The 19,009-nt window shown below is 41.9% G+C and overlaps 1 protein-coding gene across 6 annotated transcripts in view; it reads right to left on the reverse strand.

Annotated features, from left to right (window-relative positions):
* Positions 1–19,009, reverse strand: part of CNTNAP5 (contactin associated protein family member 5) — a 419,241-nt gene that overhangs the window by 62,470 nt on the left and 337,762 nt on the right. For all 6 annotated transcript variants that reach the window (XR_012154186.2, XM_073305029.2, XM_073305027.2 and 3 more), the window contains 4 exons: positions 18,003–18,159; positions 8,206–8,333; positions 7,884–8,054; positions 4,972–5,190 (listed from right to left, as the gene is read on the reverse strand). Coding sequence is in view for 5 of the 6 variants with exons in the window: in XM_073305029.2 (XP_073161130.1) it covers positions 4,972–5,190; positions 7,884–8,054; positions 8,206–8,333; positions 18,003–18,159 (675 nt within the window). In the remaining variant the exon portion in view is untranslated. The remainder of the gene's footprint in view (positions 1–4,971; positions 5,191–7,883; positions 8,055–8,205; positions 8,334–18,002; positions 18,160–19,009) is intronic.

Here is a 19,009-nt window from a genome sequence, read left to right on the forward strand (position 1 = left end):
TGGAATGAGACCCGCAAAACAGACCCGTTGCGGGGTAAACAGTTCAACAGTCTTTACACCATCTCCGCGATCGAGCCATACCCACTGGGTTTCCTCCCTGGAAGCAACGTCTTCATCCTCTCTGGGCCTTTCTGGCCCCAGCTCTCCAGCTGGGCCATCAAGTACTTCAGGCCCACTTCCAGGGGTGTATCAAAGTCCAATAGAGTCCAAACAGTTCACTATGTCTGGCCCTATTCAGTGGTCTTCAGTCTCGTCTTGGAGTGTCAGGCCTCTCCCCTGTGGGCTTGTCCATGTCTCCGGGTCCCAGCCCAGGGACGCTATGGATAGCAGCCAGGTACCACTGCTTCCCTTTCCGCTCTTTGCTATGCTGCTACAGCACCATGGGCCTCAGCACCTTTACCAATGGTCCACCCTCACCTCAAGGCCTGTGATGAACAAGTCCCACCAGCCAGCCAGGAGCTCTCTCTTACTCCCCTGCTCCTTGCCAGCAACTGAGTTGTCCATGGTACTACAGCTCCCTTCAGCTAGCCAGGAGCACCACTTGTACTCCTCTAGCTCCAGCAAGGAACTACCTCTGTTCTGAACTGCAGCTCCCTTTACATGGGTCTGCAACCCTCTGATTGGCTGCTTCGTGCAGTCTTTCCCTGATTGGCTGCCTCCTGCGCAGTCTCTCTAGGCCAGTTGGAAGACTAAGCTCTACTGCTCCTTTCTGGGACGGGGTGTGGTAGGACCCTGAAGGCTGCAGCAGGGGGCCTTTGCCTAGTACACCCCACTAAACCTCCATGATTCACTGACTGATTGACTGGGGAGCCCACAAGAGCCCAACAACAATTTCATACATAAGCTAAATGACAGAGTGGAATTCCAAGTAAAAGTAAATGCTTGTATACTTCTCCCTTCCCACCCACCCCCCCAAAAACAATACCTGAGGACATTTTAGGAAAGAAACCACACTAGGGACAGGAAATGCATAGCAGATGTAACCTCAGGAGGCTGCACAAGCATCTGCTACTGTGAATCAAGAACAAATGAAGAATGGTAGAGCTGAGTTGCACTGACAACAGGTGGAAAATGCAGAGGCAAAGAAGAAATGTCATACTGAGCCTAGTTTCAATGTGCTCCTCTATAGCTGATATGAGCATACACATACAGGAGCTGATTCTTACATACACCACTTCCCCTTTACAATGCTCTGATAGCATAAAGGGGGCTTTAAAGTGGCCAGAAATCGCTCCCTGGGTACATCCAATAGACAGCCATGTGAAGCAGCCTTAAGGTTTAAACCAGGGTTTGAGCAGGCAGTTGCATGGACTCAGAATACAAGGAACACAAAGGTAGCTTAATGCTACCTGAGCCTGTTTCCCTAAGCCGAGGAATAGCATGACTGACATTCAGGCCAATGCCATGTACATGGTACCATGTCTCTGGATATGGAACCATAACAGCTGCAATAGCCAGTTAAAACGAGCAAACTGAGAACTGAACTTTACTTGAAAATCTTATGAATGAGCTGAAGCTTAAGAACATGCAAAGCACAAGGGTTAGAGTGGGAAAAAAATATCATGGTGGGACCATCCTTAAATTCTACTCATGATCTCAGAGTGGCTGGATTTTTCTGCTGAAATGATCAGCAGTGAAACATATTAACAATATTGACACTTGAAGTGTGGTCATTAGACTCCAGATTTAAGAGTTCACTGAGACGAACAGGGGAAGTCCACACCTCAGTCTCTGAAAGACATCCTTGGAATGGGTCGGTACGTGAGGGTCCTCTGCACAGCAGACACTTAATTTCTGCAGAAGAGAACGGCACCGCCAGAGCAGTGATACATAGGATACACTGCCAAATCCTGGCTAAATACCACTAATAGCTCTATTAACATTTCTGAAAAAGGCTTTGGTTCAACATTCCCACAAACAATTCTGTAAATATCACTAGGTAATAGCTATTTTATAGATTGATTTTAAGCCAAACAACACAAAACCCGAAGGGGAAAATCATGCCATTGCTTACAATCCTAAAAGCATAGCCTTTCATGGGGTATGAGGGCAGGATCTGTCCCTAAAGTTACATATGGTAAATAATAGACATTATTAGCTTAGCTGGTGTAAACTGCCATAGCTCCATTGAAGTCAAGCATGGTTTGTGCAAACATCTCCCCAAGTCCAAAATTTTGCCAGTGAAATTTCTCAAGGCCACTAGAAACTAATCTTAGACTCCAGAATTCATTCTACTTGTGTGATCCAGGCCATATTTAAACTTCAACCTGTAGAGATAAAAGATTTTGTCCCTTCTCATTCTGTCTTTATTAACATCTCCGCAGGTACAGAAGACATTATACTTGGAAAGCTACACTGGATACACATTTGTTCATCATAACAGTAGTATCTTATATTAACATACACCTTCCATCCAGAAGGATCCATAAATACTTCCAGAAGATAAATAAACTAAATTAAACTTTGATGTTGAGTCTTGTTTGTGAGAATTGCAAAATACTTGAATTCATTCAGAAGGGATGATAAAAATAAAAGATATTAAATCTTGATGACTAGCCATCTCCTTCATGGAAATGAAATGCTGAGTTTAAATTAAATAAAATAGGAAGATTAATTTAAAAAATATTTGTAACATTTTTTAAACAGCAAATCGTGTCAGCTATATGGATTATTAATTAAGCATGTGCATACCGATTATGGCAACCCCTTAATCTTAACTGGTATGCAGAGCATTGCAGATGTAGAAACAAATATATTGTACACAGTGTTGTTGTAGCCCATGTTGGTCCCAGTATACTGGAGAGAAGGTGAGTGTGGTAATATCATTTATTGGACCCACTTCTGTTGGTGAGAGAGACGGTTTGAAAGCTTCAAGGAGTCTGGTGGCACCTTAAAGACTAACAGATTTTATTGGGCATAAGCTTTTGTTGGTAAAAAGCCCCACTTCTTCAGGTGCACGTGCATATGCACCTGAAGAACTGGGTATTTTACCCATGAAAGTTATGCCCAAATACATCTGTTAGTCTTTAAGGTGCCACCAGACTCCTTGTTGTTTTTGTGGATACAAACTAACACAGCTACCCCCGATAGTTTAAAAGCTCGTCTCTCTCAGCACAGAAGAGGGTCCAATAACAGATATTACCTTGTTTCTCTAAACAAATATGTTGTAAGTTACATGGGGAACATATCTTATAAGAGAACATTATGTTTGGCTGCTTTTTTCCTTTTACAATTAATGTGGTTTATTAATTTGTTGGTTTTTCTTTTTTTTCATATGGGATGAAATTTACTTCACACGATTCAGGTCTTGTATCAGCCTCTACCTACCAGGAGTTAGCGTGAGTCTTTCATGGGAAGCAGATTATTTCACATCTGCCTACTGCAGGGTTTCTTCCACCTTCTTTTAAGGCATTTGGAGCTGGTTATTGTTGGAGACAGGATACTAGATGGATCACAGGTCTGATCCAGTCTGGCACATCTTATGTTCCTATGTAGAAAATCCCAAGCAACCTGCACTGCTTAGGTCCATAAGGTGGCTGAAATGGTCTGTAGACAGGGTCTTTCTAAAGCCAGCCAAAAATCACTATCAATGGCATCAGCTTTTAAGTCCCTTTTCTTCATGGTTAAGTCCCAGAGTCTTCTGCAGAAGCCTATCTACTCCCTAGAGGGCTACACTCCCCAGGCCATGGGCTTGTGAATCACACATTAACTGTGTTGTTGCACTTCAACAGAGCTTCTTGCTGATCTTTTATCTCAGGAACTGGGAGACAGCTAACCAGTCACAGGTGGGGGCTAAGCCTAACTTCCTTATAGATCTGTCCTACACTATGACAGTCTTACATGGGCCCTCTGAAATTCAGTAAATTCCCTCCATGTTGAAAGCTACTAGGGCTTGACTTCAATATGTCTTAGCACTTAGGATGGTAAAATACCACTGAAACAATGATAGCTGGTTTAGTGGGGTATCTTTTTTTATATGTCTTCCCATCCAGAAGGATCCCAGCCCCACTGGACCCCGGTTTTATAAGCATCTCATGGAAAACTGAAAAACTTCATAAAATGTAGACTTTGTATAGTTGGGGGAAATCCCACTGCTAGGCTAAGGTGGGCAGAGGCATTTCAGTTAAATAGAATTTCTTAAAGGGCCAGAATGCATCATGTATACACAGCCCTGAGTATGGAGAAGTGTGCAGCCACCCAACTCCATCTCAAAGGGGAGTTCTGTGATAGCTAGAGTCTGGCTATTGTATAAGGGATGCGAAGGGGAAAGGCTCCTTGTCCTCTCTGCTTCAGTTACCAAAAAAGGTAGGAGCAACTGAGCCCAAAATTGGAGTTTGGGTGTAAGAGAGTTGGGCAAATACAGTAAAAAATAATATGCACATAAAATGTCTGTTTGCCTCTTTCAGTGTATTTACTTTGTCTGTGTTCATAGCTCTTTTGTGCTTGCTTTACATGGATATTCTCACAAATGAGCTTACCGGCGGGAACGTTTGCCACAATGAGCAGATTTTAAGGAACTATTACAGATTATTTGCAACTTTGCCAGAAACTTGCATCCAAGAATTATGCCTCTCCTGTTAGGGTACAGAAACATACTATGTGACCTGTGTGTCCAATCAAAAGAGCTCAACAGCTAATCCTCACAGTGAGCTGATTGCAAAAAGCTACAGAACTGGAAATATTCAGATATTGTTCAACAGATCATTTCAACAGGACCTACAATCGAGGAAATCGTTGTCTAAGCAGTCCCTCAAGCGCAGAGGCTAGGGTTCTGGAGGTTTTGACATGGTCCATGCAGGTGGGTAAAAGAGGTGGCAATCCTTATTCTTTTCTCCCAACTGCATGGCTATAAAAAAGCAGGGCACTATCTAGCTCAAAGATGCCAAACCTCAGTGGCTAGAAAAGTTATGGTACTGGTTTACTATAGACAAACGTTGCAAACAACTAAAAATTGCCTTAAATGGTCCCTACCTACAAAGAATTGGCTGTTAAGCTGCAAACGAAAATGCCCCTCCGCAGGTGCCTCCAGAATCTTTTTAGGAAGGTTATCCACTTGAAGAGATGTTTGCTTGAGGTTCCTCTCGGCTCGGACATAGTGCCACTGGTTGTCATTCAGAGGCGTGGGAGACTGCACCGTAGCTTCCATAGGCCCGTTTCCAACATCTATGGAGAAGGTGATCTCCTTAGGGGCTGGAATGGACAAGGGTGAGGAAGAGATGAAGGATGGAGTTAAATATCTGGTTTTGACAACAAAGAACAGTCTGTGAATGAAGGCTCCGTTAACTATTAAACTAGCAAATAACATGGCAGCCGAGACGTAAAACTCATCCCACAGCTCACTGTTTGGTTTCCATTGTGATTACAAAGGGCTGAAGACTCATTGATTATACCCGACTTTAAGGCTATGCCAATGATGGTGCCCAAAGAAAACTAGTTTATTCTCCCCTGAGACAATTAACCACTTAGATGTCAAGCATTGCACAAAAGTATGATGCTGGCAGTTAAAGCTTCCTCATGCCAGCAGCTGGTAAAGGGCCAACCTGCCCCTCCCAACATAGCTTTCTAACCATGTATGCTTAATAAAAGACCACACTAGGAAGCTGGATTTTAAGTGTGTAATGGGAGGTGTCTGCTCAAAGCCGTTGGTCACATGGGTAGATCTGATCCTGGTGGCAGGGTAAACATCATGAGAAACAGGAGTTAAGTGACAGTCTCAGAATAGAGGGGCATATGTTGCACATGCTGAGATACAAAGGGATCCTAGTGTGCATCTACATTGTCAAAAAAAACCCTCAAGTGACGAGGAATCTCAGAGCCCAGGTCACCTGACTTGGGGTCACTGGGCTCACACTACGAGGCTAAAAACAGCAGTACAGACGTTCCTGCCTGGGCTGGAGCCAGGCTCTAAAACCTTGCTTGAGGAAGAACATCTATACTGCTGTGTCTAGCCCTGTAGTGAAAGCCGGGATCAGTTGACCTGAGCTCTGAGACTTGCTGTTGCGGGTTGGGTTTTTTTGGTTTGTGTTTTGTAGTGTACACCCCTTGAGGGACAGAAGCGTAATCAAGAAGACAGGGTGACATAAAGCGGTTCAATTTGCTCTGATGGAAGTCAATAGGATAATTCCAACAACTTTAATGGGAGCAGGCTTCGACCACAAGTCTTTGATATTGTTGTTACTGAATTTATTCCTCTCCTTAAACTACTGCATACACCAGAGACTGAAAGTACCAGCTTTGCGAACTGCATGCCAAACAGAAGGTAGTGGATTGAAAATTCATGGAAACCTGTTGTTTCAAGTCCAAGAAATTGGATAGATCTCGTTTTGGAAGCTGTTGCTCAGGTACTTGAGTTAGAAAATGTTCTATGGGGATAGGTAAAAAGATCTATTCTGAGCCTCTGCATCTGCTAAAAGGCCAATTCCTTTCCAAGCAGCTCATCTTTGGAGCTTTCTCCATACAAGCCCTCTAGTCTACAAATTCCATCTGGCTGCGAGATACACAGCAAGATGCTGCTAATGAGGAGTCCAAGTTAAAAAGGAGAAAACAACTCCAAATTTCCCAACTTTTCAATAATTAGTTGCTTTGTGAGCATATGTTTTGTCATGGGCTGATGAAAGAATTTGCTAAACAAGCATCTAAGCGGTTTGTAGTATTTTGTCACAGTTAATGTCAAATTGTCATTTTTTTCACATCCCCAAGAATGATATACAATACACTGAACTATAACCAAATTGGACTTTGATGTGCAATTAACACTAAATCATACATCATTACCTTGTGATAATGCACCATGACATTTACCACTGGTTTAATGAATCAAAGGGCCTTGGGGCCTTATTTTATTAAATTTTATGTTGAGGTTATTATAACCATATTATAAAATGGATGGCACTCAATTCTGCATTTTCTCATCCTGACAGAATTGGGAACAGAGGGGTCTTATTTCACTTCAAAGCCACAAGAGTTTCCCCCTGTTAATATTCTAGATCAGCAGAATAAGAGAGAGAGGTTAAACCTACCAATTAGCTGTTGCTATTTTCCCCCCATATATAAGTTGAGCTGTAATTACAATTCAACCACTAAGTGGGCTTTGTGGTGTTCACAGGGCCTAACAGGACAATTAATGGCTCTCACCATGGGTTAGAGTCCTCACCATACTCTTTGTGGGCCCTCAACTCTCAAGACATCTTTGTTTTAACACTATTTGCCCTTGTCTAAGAGTGTTTTATGATGGGGTGGAGAATGACTAGACAAATGATCTCATACTGTCAATTTCTTGACATGCACAAAAATTTAAACTCATCTAATTCATCCCTACCCATGAAGGGGTTAAAATTATGAGCACAGCACTTGAGAATGAGTTGTGTTACTGGCACTGAGTTAAGCAGAAACAGTAAAATGGCATCCTCATGTTTGAAATGTAACAATAATGAATAATAGGAATTATTATAATGGTTTAGTATTAGCATTCCAGTAACACCAATGGGCTTCAAATGAGTCAGGGGCCCCATCCTGCTAGGTGCTGCAGAGTCATGTAATAAGAGATAATCCCCACTCCAAAAAATTTACAGTCTAAATAGACAAAGGCTTTAAAAAATAAGTATTATCTCCATTTTGAATATGGAAAACTGGAGGACATAGAGTTCAAGAATGTTGTCCAAGGTTCACTGCGTGTGTGCATCAGTGCAGGGAATTGAACCCAGATCTGCTGAGTCCCAGCCCAGGGCCTTAGCAACAATGGAATCCTTACTCTCCAGAGATCATTTTGTCCTATCTACAGTCATGCTGGACATTAGAAAGACATCATGAAGCGCTTGCTTCCCATCCCTCCACCAAACTAGCTGTATAGAATGAATATGGCGAATTCCAGCGTTGACACTTACAGCTTATTTCAATGCGGATGAAGTCCTTAATCCCAAGGTTTTCCAGGAAGACTCCAGTCATAGCCGTGGTTTTGAAGAAAAAGGAAATGTCTGCGCTGAACTCTGCATGGAAGGTGGGGAAGTGAAGATAGGAGGCCTCTGTGTTGAAGGAAGCTGCATTCCAGAACTGTCCTGCAAAAGACAATGCCCTTCTCTATAGCTAACTGGCACAGGGCCATGAGTGAAAGCCACATATGTAAAGATGCCTTTTTATCAAATATTTTTAAAATAACTAGGATGGGACATGCTGTACATCTGGAGATTGAGAAGAACTGGTACTCACTGTCTCCATGGCAACGCAAGGGACCGATTCTCCAAACAGCCTCCGAATTAGACCTGTTTGTGTCAGTGATCACGAGTTGAGTTAAAGGCAAATGGTCTTTGAAGGAAAGAAGGCCAGTATCATTTGTCCTGGTTATAGCAAAGAGAAAAGCAAATGAATTGAGGACATATCCTTCCCATTCCTTATGTGAAAGAATATTTGATATGTGTTGACAATTTCTGATTAAAGCACAATTGTTTCTGTAAAGTTACCTAAAAAGCATTCCATATTATATATATATATGAACGGCCCCCAGAATACCTTAGAGCAGCCTTAAGGCTGCTTTATTCATAGATTCGCAAATTATAAGGTCTGGGCACCTGGTGAATCTTGGCATTGCACCAGGCCTCTCTTTGAAATGGAAGACACGCTTCTCTTAGAGCTCAAGTGGCTCCTAGCAGTCTTCTGTGTCTTTTTGCAATGAACTGCAGGAGAGGAAGAGAGAATCTCCTTCTTCTTGGAGAGGAGTCCAAGGGCCTGTCAGTTTTAGAAAGCAATGCCGCCCAAAAAGGGCAGTGCTTGAAGCCTAGAAAGTGCTGCATGACCTTGGTGGCTCAGCACCACAATTAACTAGTAAACCAGAAATAAAAACTGAAAACAGTGAAGAAAACTTAAGTAAAGGGTACATAAACTATTAACTATTTAGGGGATTAATGAAACAAAGAGCTAAATACATCAGGAAAAAATGTGAGCAGAACCACACGGGGAGTTCCAAAGCTGTCCGTGAGTGCAAAGAAGGAACTGGGGGCCAGGGAACAGAGTGGCACTTTTCTTACACAGCCTTGGGAGGGGCCCATGAGGAGATGCAGGACCCAGTGTGCACCGCCAAGATGGGTAGTGCTGCTGATGGGTACCATACATGCACCTGAATGGAATACACATCTGCATCAGCTCCAAGATTAATTCATGATACCTCCTGGAGCTTCATCAGTTAATGCCCGTAAAGAACTTTGAGCTCCTTGCATGGAAAGTGCTATCAGCACAGAATGTACAATTGCATTATTAAACGGATGTGTACGTCATCTCAGCATGCACGTATGACCCCAGTACACTGTGTATCTCACCATGCAACTCCATTAACAAACAGAGAGTACATCATGCTCCAAAGTTATCTTTAGTAATTGAAAACAAATGCTCTTCTAGACCACATTATGAAAATTTAGTTCTTTGGACAATTGCTGGAGTAACAGTGTTTGAGGGATAATGTAGCTGTTGGCCTGTTTAAAATGGAGCACAGGTAGCCTGACCTGTAAATGATAAATAACTAGCTTGATGGGAACATTATGGGACCATTTTTCATCTTTCTGTATACTAATAAAAGGATACTCACAGAAATCTCACTCTCTGGCATCCCAGTAGCCTGAACCATCATAAACTGGTAATCTCTAGGTAGCAGTATTCACATTTTGTTCTGACAGATGGTAGAACAGTGGTGTCATTAAATATAATTTCTTCTCATATGGTCCCCCTACTGCAATGTTTTCTACTTGTATATTAATAAAAAACTCTGGTGGGGTCTGAGTAGCTCGAATACTCAGTGCAATTTTTCATAAATACAGTACAGTTTGAAAAAATACTGCCTTCAGCAGATGTCAATGAACAGCATGGGAAACGGACCATTATAATAGGTTTCCATTTGAGAAAATTTTGAGTCTGTGTGCAGGGCAGATCATTAATAATCCAACAGAATACAATTTAATTAGCATATATCTGCCAACTGCATGCAAAAATGATTTACTGAGTACAATAATAGTGAGTTACAGTAAATAACAAACAGCAGAGGGGGAGAGAGTTAACAGGGGAAGATAAGGTAGAAAAGACATATTCGCAGCTGGAAGAAAACAGACAGGGTCACAATCTGTAAGGTATGGGATTCTGGACACCCTCAAGGCCCCGTCATTGTCAATGGGAATTGAATGTGCTCAGAGTCTCCAAGGAAGGCAGTTCATAGAATCAGAGAATATCAAGGTTGGAAGGGACCTCAGGAGGTCATCTCGTCCAACCCCCTGCTCAAAGCAGGACCAATCCCCAACTAAATCATCCCAGCCAGGGCTTTGTCAAGCCTGACCTTAAAAATATCTAAGGAAGGAGATTCCAGCACCTCCCTAGGTAACGCATTCCAGTGTTTCATCACCCTCCTCGTGAAAAAGTTTTTCCTAATATCCAACCTAAACCTCCCCCACTGCAACTTGAGACCATTACTCCTCGTTCTGTCATCAGCTACCACTGAGAACAGTCTAGATCCATCCTCTTTGGAACCACCTTTCAGGTAGTTGAAAGCTGCCATCAAATCCCCCCTCATTCTTCTCTTCCGCAGACTAAACAATCCCAGTTCCCTCAGCCTCTGCTCATAAGTCAAGATGGCAGGAGCTAAAGAGGAGAAGGTTCTTACGGCCACAGTGACAAGACCGTGGAAAGAAAAGAAAAGCGAGCAAGCGAGCAAGGATAGCTTTATAGTTAAGATGCTGGCCAAAGACACAGGAGAGCTGGGTTCTGTTACCAGCTCCCCCACAGACTTCCTGTGTATCACTGGCTCAGTTTCTCCCTCTGTCAAATGCAGGCAATAATGCTTCTCTAACACACAGGGCTGTTGGGAGGATAAATTCAGTAATATACGCTCTAATGTATTGCTTACATGAGTGGCTTTAACGTGGAGGGTACAGCTGCATCTAAGAATGGATCTTAGTCAGAGAGAAAGACTAAGGAAGTAAATGGACATGAGTAGCGTTGTGCAGAGTTTCCCATGAGAGCTGCACCTAAACTGACAATGAGCATGTCTCCGCAGGGCTAACTAGAATATGTTTCAATAACCAGAACTAGCAAGAGCATCTGCAATACAACCTGGTGACCCCCAAGAAGTTGACAGGTGCTATGGTGATCCTATGGAAAAATCTTTCAGTCATATGCAGAGCCCAGGGGGTTTTGAGTGGAAGAAGGTGTGAACAGGCGAGAAAGGTGAGACGAGAGGTCAGAATTCCCTTGCCACTGAGGCAGATGTAAGAACTGTCCCTAAGGTGCGTGAGGGACAGTGTAAAAGTCCAGGAAGGATCTTAAAAGCATGGCAGGTGATATTTGACTGGTCCTGAAGCAAAAGGGGAACCACTGGAGATCTACAAGGATGAAGACAACATAAATACACTGTATCAATAGAAAGCAAAGAAATGGTCTTGCATTTTACACAACTCTGAGCCTCAAAAATGCTCTCCCTTTTTGCATCAACTTACAGATTTTAACAACCAAACCTTCTCAGGCAATAAGCAGCAGATATTAGCTATGTTACCTGGTACATTTCCAGGTTTATATGATCATTTCCTTTCCCATTGTTCATTTGGCTTTTTCATAGATCACAGATTTTAAGGCTAAAAGGGACCATTGTGATCATCTAGTCTGATGTACTTCACAAGCCACAGAACTTCACCAGTAATTCCTGTATCAAGCACCTAATGTCTGTTTCATCTAGAGTATACCTTGTAGAAAGAGATGTAGCCTTGATTTAAAGATTTCCAGTGATGGAGAATCCACCACACCTTTAGATAAATTGTTCCAGTGGTTAATTATCCTCCCTGATAAAAAATTGTTCCTTTCTACCCTGAATTTGTCTAACTTCAGCTTCCAACTATCAAATTGCCTTACAATTTTTTCTCTTAGATTGAAAAGTCACTGACTACCAAGAATCTGTCTCTTAGGGAGATACCTGTACACTGTGATCAAGTCTTTTTTTAAAAACAACATTTTTTACAGATGCATTCTCTGTGTCGGAGGTGACCAGCTGGGGACATAGTTAGAAGAGTATCGCTGGATCAAACTGGCTTACGCATCTGCCACTTCCCCTGAGATCCGCTTCTCCTATTCTTCCACTAGTATCGTGAAGTTAGTTCTTTATTCAGTAAATGTGTTGCCAAGTTAGCTCTCTCTGACTCCTGTTATCATGGTACAGGTTCCATGGGGTAGGATTGGTAAGTCTGGAGTGTGAGGGGCTCTCTCTAGAGTGACTTGCTGAAGTTGAAATACTAGAGTCCTTCTGATATGGCAAACTCAGAAACATCCTCCAGTCCACCTGGCTACTATAGAAGGGACTGCATATCATTCTTCAAGTAAGGTCTTGTCTACACCACGGAGTTAGTTTGATGCTAACTATGGAAGTGTCTACTTAAATTTTGCTCCTGCCAACATAACTGCCCGGCTACGCCAACATAATAACTCAACCTCTACGAGTGGCGTAGAGTCAAGGTCAACAGAGTTACGTCAACACAGTGTCAGTGTAGATACTGTGTTGCTTATGTTGACTATTACTGGCTTTCAGGAGCCATCCCACAATGCCAGAAATGGATAGTACAATCAATAAAAGCATTCCTGGTGAGGACACGCACTACTGACACAAGCAAAGCGTAGACGTGCACAAATGATGTCACTACTGCAGCGGCTATATGCCAACATAAATAAGTTGACTTAATTGTGTACTGTAGACATGGCCTAATAAGACCAGAATTAGCAGTTGGCTTAGATGTCTGGTTGGATATGACTTAAAATCAACATGCCTGCAAGTGCATATTCTTTTTCGACAAATCACTAGGTTCACTCCTCCCTTTATGACTTTTCTCTCACTTTCTGTTTCTTTCGGTCTGCTCTGACGAACCATTACTTTAATCTGCAGTGAAGACGAGAGGTTAGAAGGGAAAAAAAACCCTCTGCCTGCTTCCCAAAAGGAAACTACAGTAGCACTGACTGGTCTCTGCTCCTGAGCTGCAGTAAGGAGTTTGATTTAACTAAAAGGAACAAGAACGGTTGTCTGATTTTTCCTTTCTACAGAACCCATTTTATTTCATGCTAAGGCAAATTAAATGCATCTAGCACAGTCTTCCCCTTCTAGCATAATATACAGTAGGCTAACTTCACAGTTCCAATCCCAGCAGATTTCCGATTCAAATGCTCATTATGTACCAGAGGTCAGTTTTCTAGCAGAGAACTAAAAAGGCAATCTTCAATAAGCATGAAATTTCCTATGTTTGGAAACTCTTTGCAAAGTTCAGGGGCATTGAGTCCCCTGTTAGTCCATAAGCAGGCAATGTGCAATTTAGAATTGCACAAAATAGGAGCTGTGTTCCAATTTTCTAGTGGGCAAAACACAGTTTAACTGAATAAACCCTCTAAGTTTACCCTGTTTGCAGCAAAGAAACTAGGAGAAGAAACCCCCACTCTATGTAATGTGATGCAAATAGATTCTAAATTCACATTGTTTTCTCACTGTGCGTTGGCATGACCTGATAGCATGTTGGCATGGGAAGCCCTACATAGCGTGCAATCTCAAAACTTCACCAAGACGATCTTTTGATGAAATACCTGCTGCTCACAATCTGAGTAATAGATGGCCTACCTATGCACTGCTTGGGGGATTTAAGGGACAGGCTCCTCGGGGAAGAGGATTCTTTTTATTCCCCTCGGTATAGTTTTACCAAAGTGTTCTTGACGCACATCGCTCCCTTTATAATGGGTGGCAATCACAAGCACGAACTCGACGTACATGATTTTTCTCTTTAGAAAATAAAAATTATGAAAAGAAAAAAAAAAGATGAATCCGGCAGTTCTTTCATTATGGGACATGGTAAGGAGGTCACAATGAGCATGTAACTTATTCCAGACATGCACATAAATCAACATTTATACAGACAAAAATGTCTCTGAAATGCCTGAGAGGGTTAAAGGCATGACTGGCTTTTAGAGCACATTGAGCGACTGATAATAGGACAGTTGGTACCAGCTGTCCCAGAAAACATAATGTCTATTTCATTATTTCATATCCGACTCGATTCAATAGCATTTTCACCACTGTAAATCAGGAATAACGCCACGAAGCCAATCAGGTTGCAAGGGTGAAAAACTGATCTGAGATCACAGTCAAGCCCCCAGTTTTTGTTTCAATTCCTACCAACACTGAGCAATGCAGAATTAAATACCATGGCAAATAACTGTGAGACCGTTAGAAAGTAGTACGGTTACAGAAGGGGACTGCCTCATTTCCCCAGGAAACTCTTTGGTCCTTCTCGGAAAATATGATGGGTGGAATATAGAGCTACAGCTTTCAAAATGTCCCTACCATGTATTGATCCCATGAACAGCCTTGACCGACAGACTGTAAACGTGGGAATTCCCTGCTGAGCCACGACATTTTCTGTCAATTTGACTGGAAAGACTGAGTTCTCACCAAACTTCAGACATTACTGTTTCAGAATAAACAGATCTAGATTTTTTGGAGGATTCTCAAACTTGGAAATTTATCTCCAAATTTTCACTCACCCTCTCCCCATCTTGATGTAATGTAATACTTTTATTCTGCACTATCTTTCACCTAGTTATGAATAGACAATGTTTTTCTCTGTTCCTGAGAATTAAGAAATAGGGAAAAGGAACACAGAAGAAGCTTATTCAACTCAATACTTCCCAATACTTCATAAACTTCCTTTCCTCTTTCTGTATCTTTTCTAGAGTTTCCTGTGGGAATCTTTTCAATGTATTGGGTTATGGTTGTATGAAATATTCATCGATTCCAAGGCCAGAAAGGACCACTGTGATAAGCTAAATTTGACCTCCTATGTAGCACACAAACCACATAACTTCCCCTAAATAATTCTCAGAGCAGATATTTTAGAAGACACATCATGATTTAAAAATTGTCAGTGATGGAGTATCCACCACGACCCTTGGTAAATTGTTCCAATGATTAATTACTACACTGTCAAAAATTTACACCTCATTTCAAGTCTAGCTCCAGCTTCCAGCCATTGGATCATACATTTCCCTGATAGACTGAGGAGCCGGTTATAAAATATTTGTTCCCTGTGTAAATATTTATAGACCGTAATCAAATCACCCCTTAACTTTCTCTTTGTTAAGCTAAATAGACTTTAGCTTTTTGAGTCTATCACTATAAGGCAGGTTTCTAATCCTTTAATACTCAGAGTTCTTCTCTGAACCCTCTCCCATTTAATAACATTCTTCTTGGACTGTGGGCACCAGAACTGGACACAGGATTCCAGCAAAGGTCACACCAGTGACAAATGCAGAAGTAAAATAATCTCTCTACTCCTACTCAAGAGTCCCCTGTTTTTGCATACCAGGTTCACATTAGCTCTTTTGGCCACAGCATCACACTGGGAGCTCATGTTTAGCTAATTCTCCACCCCCTCAAATCTTTTTCAGATCACTGCTTCCCAGGATAGATTTCTCCCCTTCTCTAAGTATGGCCTACATTCTTTTTCCTTGATATATACATTTAGCCATATCAAAACACATATTTTTTGCTTGTGCCCAGTTTACCAAGTGATCCACATCACTCTGAATTGGTGACCTGTCCTCCTCCTTATTTGCCACTCCTCTAATTTTCGTTTCAGCTGAAAACTTTATCATTGGGTCAGTGGTGATTTTATGGTTTCTTCCAGATCATTTATAAAAATGTCAAATAGTGTTGAGGAACTGGTACCAATTTGAAGCTACTAATTATGGAATTCCTCCCTGTCCTCTTCTTTCTGGTGGCCAGAGTCTGCCACAGCTTATCTGTCTTCAGCCACGTAGAATATCACCATAGCCTCTAATGGTTATGAACTGCCAGGACTCCTCTCTCTCCCTCTCATTTCTTGGTGGCCAGCTCCATTCTTCTTTGACCCTGGGATACTGGTGTTTTCTGAGTCTGGCTCTCTAGGAACTCCTCAGCTTCTCCAATTTTCAGTAGCATCTCAAATTTGCCCCTCCAATCCAAGAATTTTTTCCTTCGGCACAGCCACCAACTTGTACGTCATGCATATGAAATCCCATCCATCATCAGGCCAAGAGAACATGGCACATCTGCTGCAGGTCAAGGAACACTGTTCCATCCCTGGGCATCTTGATATCACATATAGTGCTGTACCTGTAAGGAAAGCCTCTCACGCTCCCTCTCTCAACTCCCCTGTTTGCAGCTCTTGAGTTCCCCTAGCAAATTACTTTTTCTACCAGGTCTTCGCTGTTCAGCTCAGCTCCCTTCTGCCCCTCACCACTCGGGAGTGATTGGCCACTCAGAGACTTCAAACATCTGGGCTAATCAAAGCCCCAAGGACTGGAGCCAGGTAACCTTTAGCAAAGAACCCTGCTTACTGGGCCCCACAGCCCAGCTATTTAATCTGTATACAGAGAACTAACAGAAAAAAACCACTCAACCAAACAACCCACAGATGGACCAGATGCACCACTCACTAAGTCTCACTACCTCCAAAAAGTCTGCAGCTAATCTCTCTGATACTCCTCTGTTCACGGCTGTTGAGTTCACCTAGGAAGTGACTTTTTAAACCAAGTCATCCCTCCTTAGCTCAGCTTAGTCTTGTTATTAACTCTGTTATATTAATAATTATAGCCTTATGTTATAGCATACATTTTTGTGACACTAATATTTGGAATGAGAAGACAGGATATTCATTTTATTTTACAAATGATCTCTAATTGAAAACTAACTAAGACCAAGATTTTCAAAACTGACTAAGGACTTTGTGGTGCTCAATCTGAGACATCTAAGGGCCAGATTTTCAAAACGTGGGTGCTCCACTCTTTCTGAAAATCAGGCCCTTTTTAAGTGCTACAAGTTGGGCACCCAAAAAGCGAGGTCCTCGAAATAACTGGTGACGTTTGAATAGTTGGGTGTGTATCTTTATATTGCTAGCTCCATGCACTGTTTTATTGTGTCCTTTAATTTCTCCCAAATTAGGGTTTCCTAGAGGAAATGTAGATACTATTTTAAATATGATGACATATTATGATATATGGTATGTATTTTCTCTCCAATTTTTGTTGATGATCTATTAAGTCTTATAAATATTTTTTTTTAAAATAAAGCAGAACAACTCACATCTGTGGATAATCCCTGTTTTCTGGTTTCATGTACATTTTTTATTGTGTTTCAGATGAAAGTCCTTGTGCTTTCAACAACCATGTCTGTCATTTCTAATCCTCTATAGAATATGAAATTAATTTGAAAATGCTCAGACTGGCTCTCTGTCAGCAGCTAAGAGTCTTTAAAGTGAACAGAGGGTAAAAGGAAGAGTTTACATTCACATTTTTTTCCAGCATCAGGGAACATTCAGTGGACAGAGATTCAGTTTACATAGGGTTTTGAATATATACTTTATAGGTATAAACCCTCCTATAAGACCTAATCCAAAGTGCACTGAAATCAAAGGGGGTCTTTCCATCATATTCATTCGGCGTTGGATCAGGCAGACATAGAAGATCCAGGCACATATAGAAATTTAAATTATTTGCTTACAAACCCTTCTGGTAGACTATACTTCCTCTGCTTCTACCCTCACCTAAAAATTATTGTCTGAGGCCCAAACTCTTCCCTCAGTGACACTGAGGAGTCTAAATTCCTGAAGTCTCTATCAGGCAATCCTCTAACCAAAGTCAATGGAAATTTTGACCAAGTAAAAATGTCATGATTTAACCCACAGACTGCAACAGAGCTGCCCAAGTGTAACCTAAGGCAGAATGTTTTCTAACATGCTATTCACACTGGAAGACTGTGTCCGATAGAAGCCTTGTCTTTGTTTGACTGAAAAGCTGTGCTTTAAATAAGAGCAAATTCTATGCTAAATTCACTCCCCATTTAATTGCCCTGAAACAAATCAGTTTATACCTGGTATAAATTAGCACAGGATTCAGCTCCCCATCATCCTTTACTACCCCACCCCCATCTCTCCACACATACGATATATAAAATTTCTTAGCATAATTACCATTCTTCTTTATCAGCATCACAGTTGCAGAAATATCTCATATCCAGACAACTTTCTTCCAGTCCACAGGCACATTGCTGAACTCCAGGAAGAGATCCTCCCCAGTAAGGATGCTTTTCATTGGCACGACCAACCCACCAAACATATGGCATTCCATCTGGATGAGAGGAGGGGAAAAGATGACAGACCTGTGATGAGCACATTGCACTGGAAGTAAATGTGTTAAAGTGAAGCTGAGCACCATACAGAGTACACTAAGGGTGTGTCTACACAGCAAAAACTGTGCATAGACTAGCTGATAGTCTGGCTAGTGTAGGAAACAGCAGCAGTGAAGACAGCAAAGCACAAACTAGCAACCCAAGGATGTACCCAGGGTTCATGCCAAGCTTGTACTATCCACACTGAAGCCTGAGCTATGCTGTCTTCTCTGCTATCGTTACCCACACTAGCTGGTTCAAACTAGCTCAGGTAGGCTAAACTATGCAAAGCTTTTATTGTGTGGACATACCCTCAGATGCAAACTGCAAAGTTCACAAGAGGCAACTGCTAGACAAGTAGGTGTGGCTCTATTTCATCCTGTAGAGCACTTGGTAAGATAGCAATAATCATATGGGCTACACCTGTGCCTTTTAGTTTCCTGTGTTCCTTTTCTGTCTGTTCTAGTGGGTACTGAGCAGAGAGAGAGAGAGAGAGAGAGGGAGGAAATGGACATTTTAAGATCATGCTTATAGCTTGGAGAGAAAGATGGAGGGACTACCTATCTAGTTAGCTTATGTTCTCCTTCCAATTATATCTCAGACGCTGGGGATGTTCCAGTTGCAAATAACTCCTACAAGTGCTTCTCTTGCTTCTCTGAGCCACCACTGTGATAGGGTAATATAGTTCATGGCATCAGAGTTTGATCTATTCACTGGAGGAGACAGGAAATAATTTCCCCACCCTGTACAGCATTCTACAACTGTATTGAAGCACTAGGTATTCACTATCACCAATACCAATTATCTTAT

This window comes from Lepidochelys kempii, chromosome 11 (assembly GCF_965140285.1).
Source record: "Lepidochelys kempii isolate rLepKem1 chromosome 11, rLepKem1.hap1, whole genome shotgun sequence".
NCBI classification, from domain to species: Eukaryota; Metazoa; Chordata; order Testudines; family Cheloniidae; genus Lepidochelys; species Lepidochelys kempii.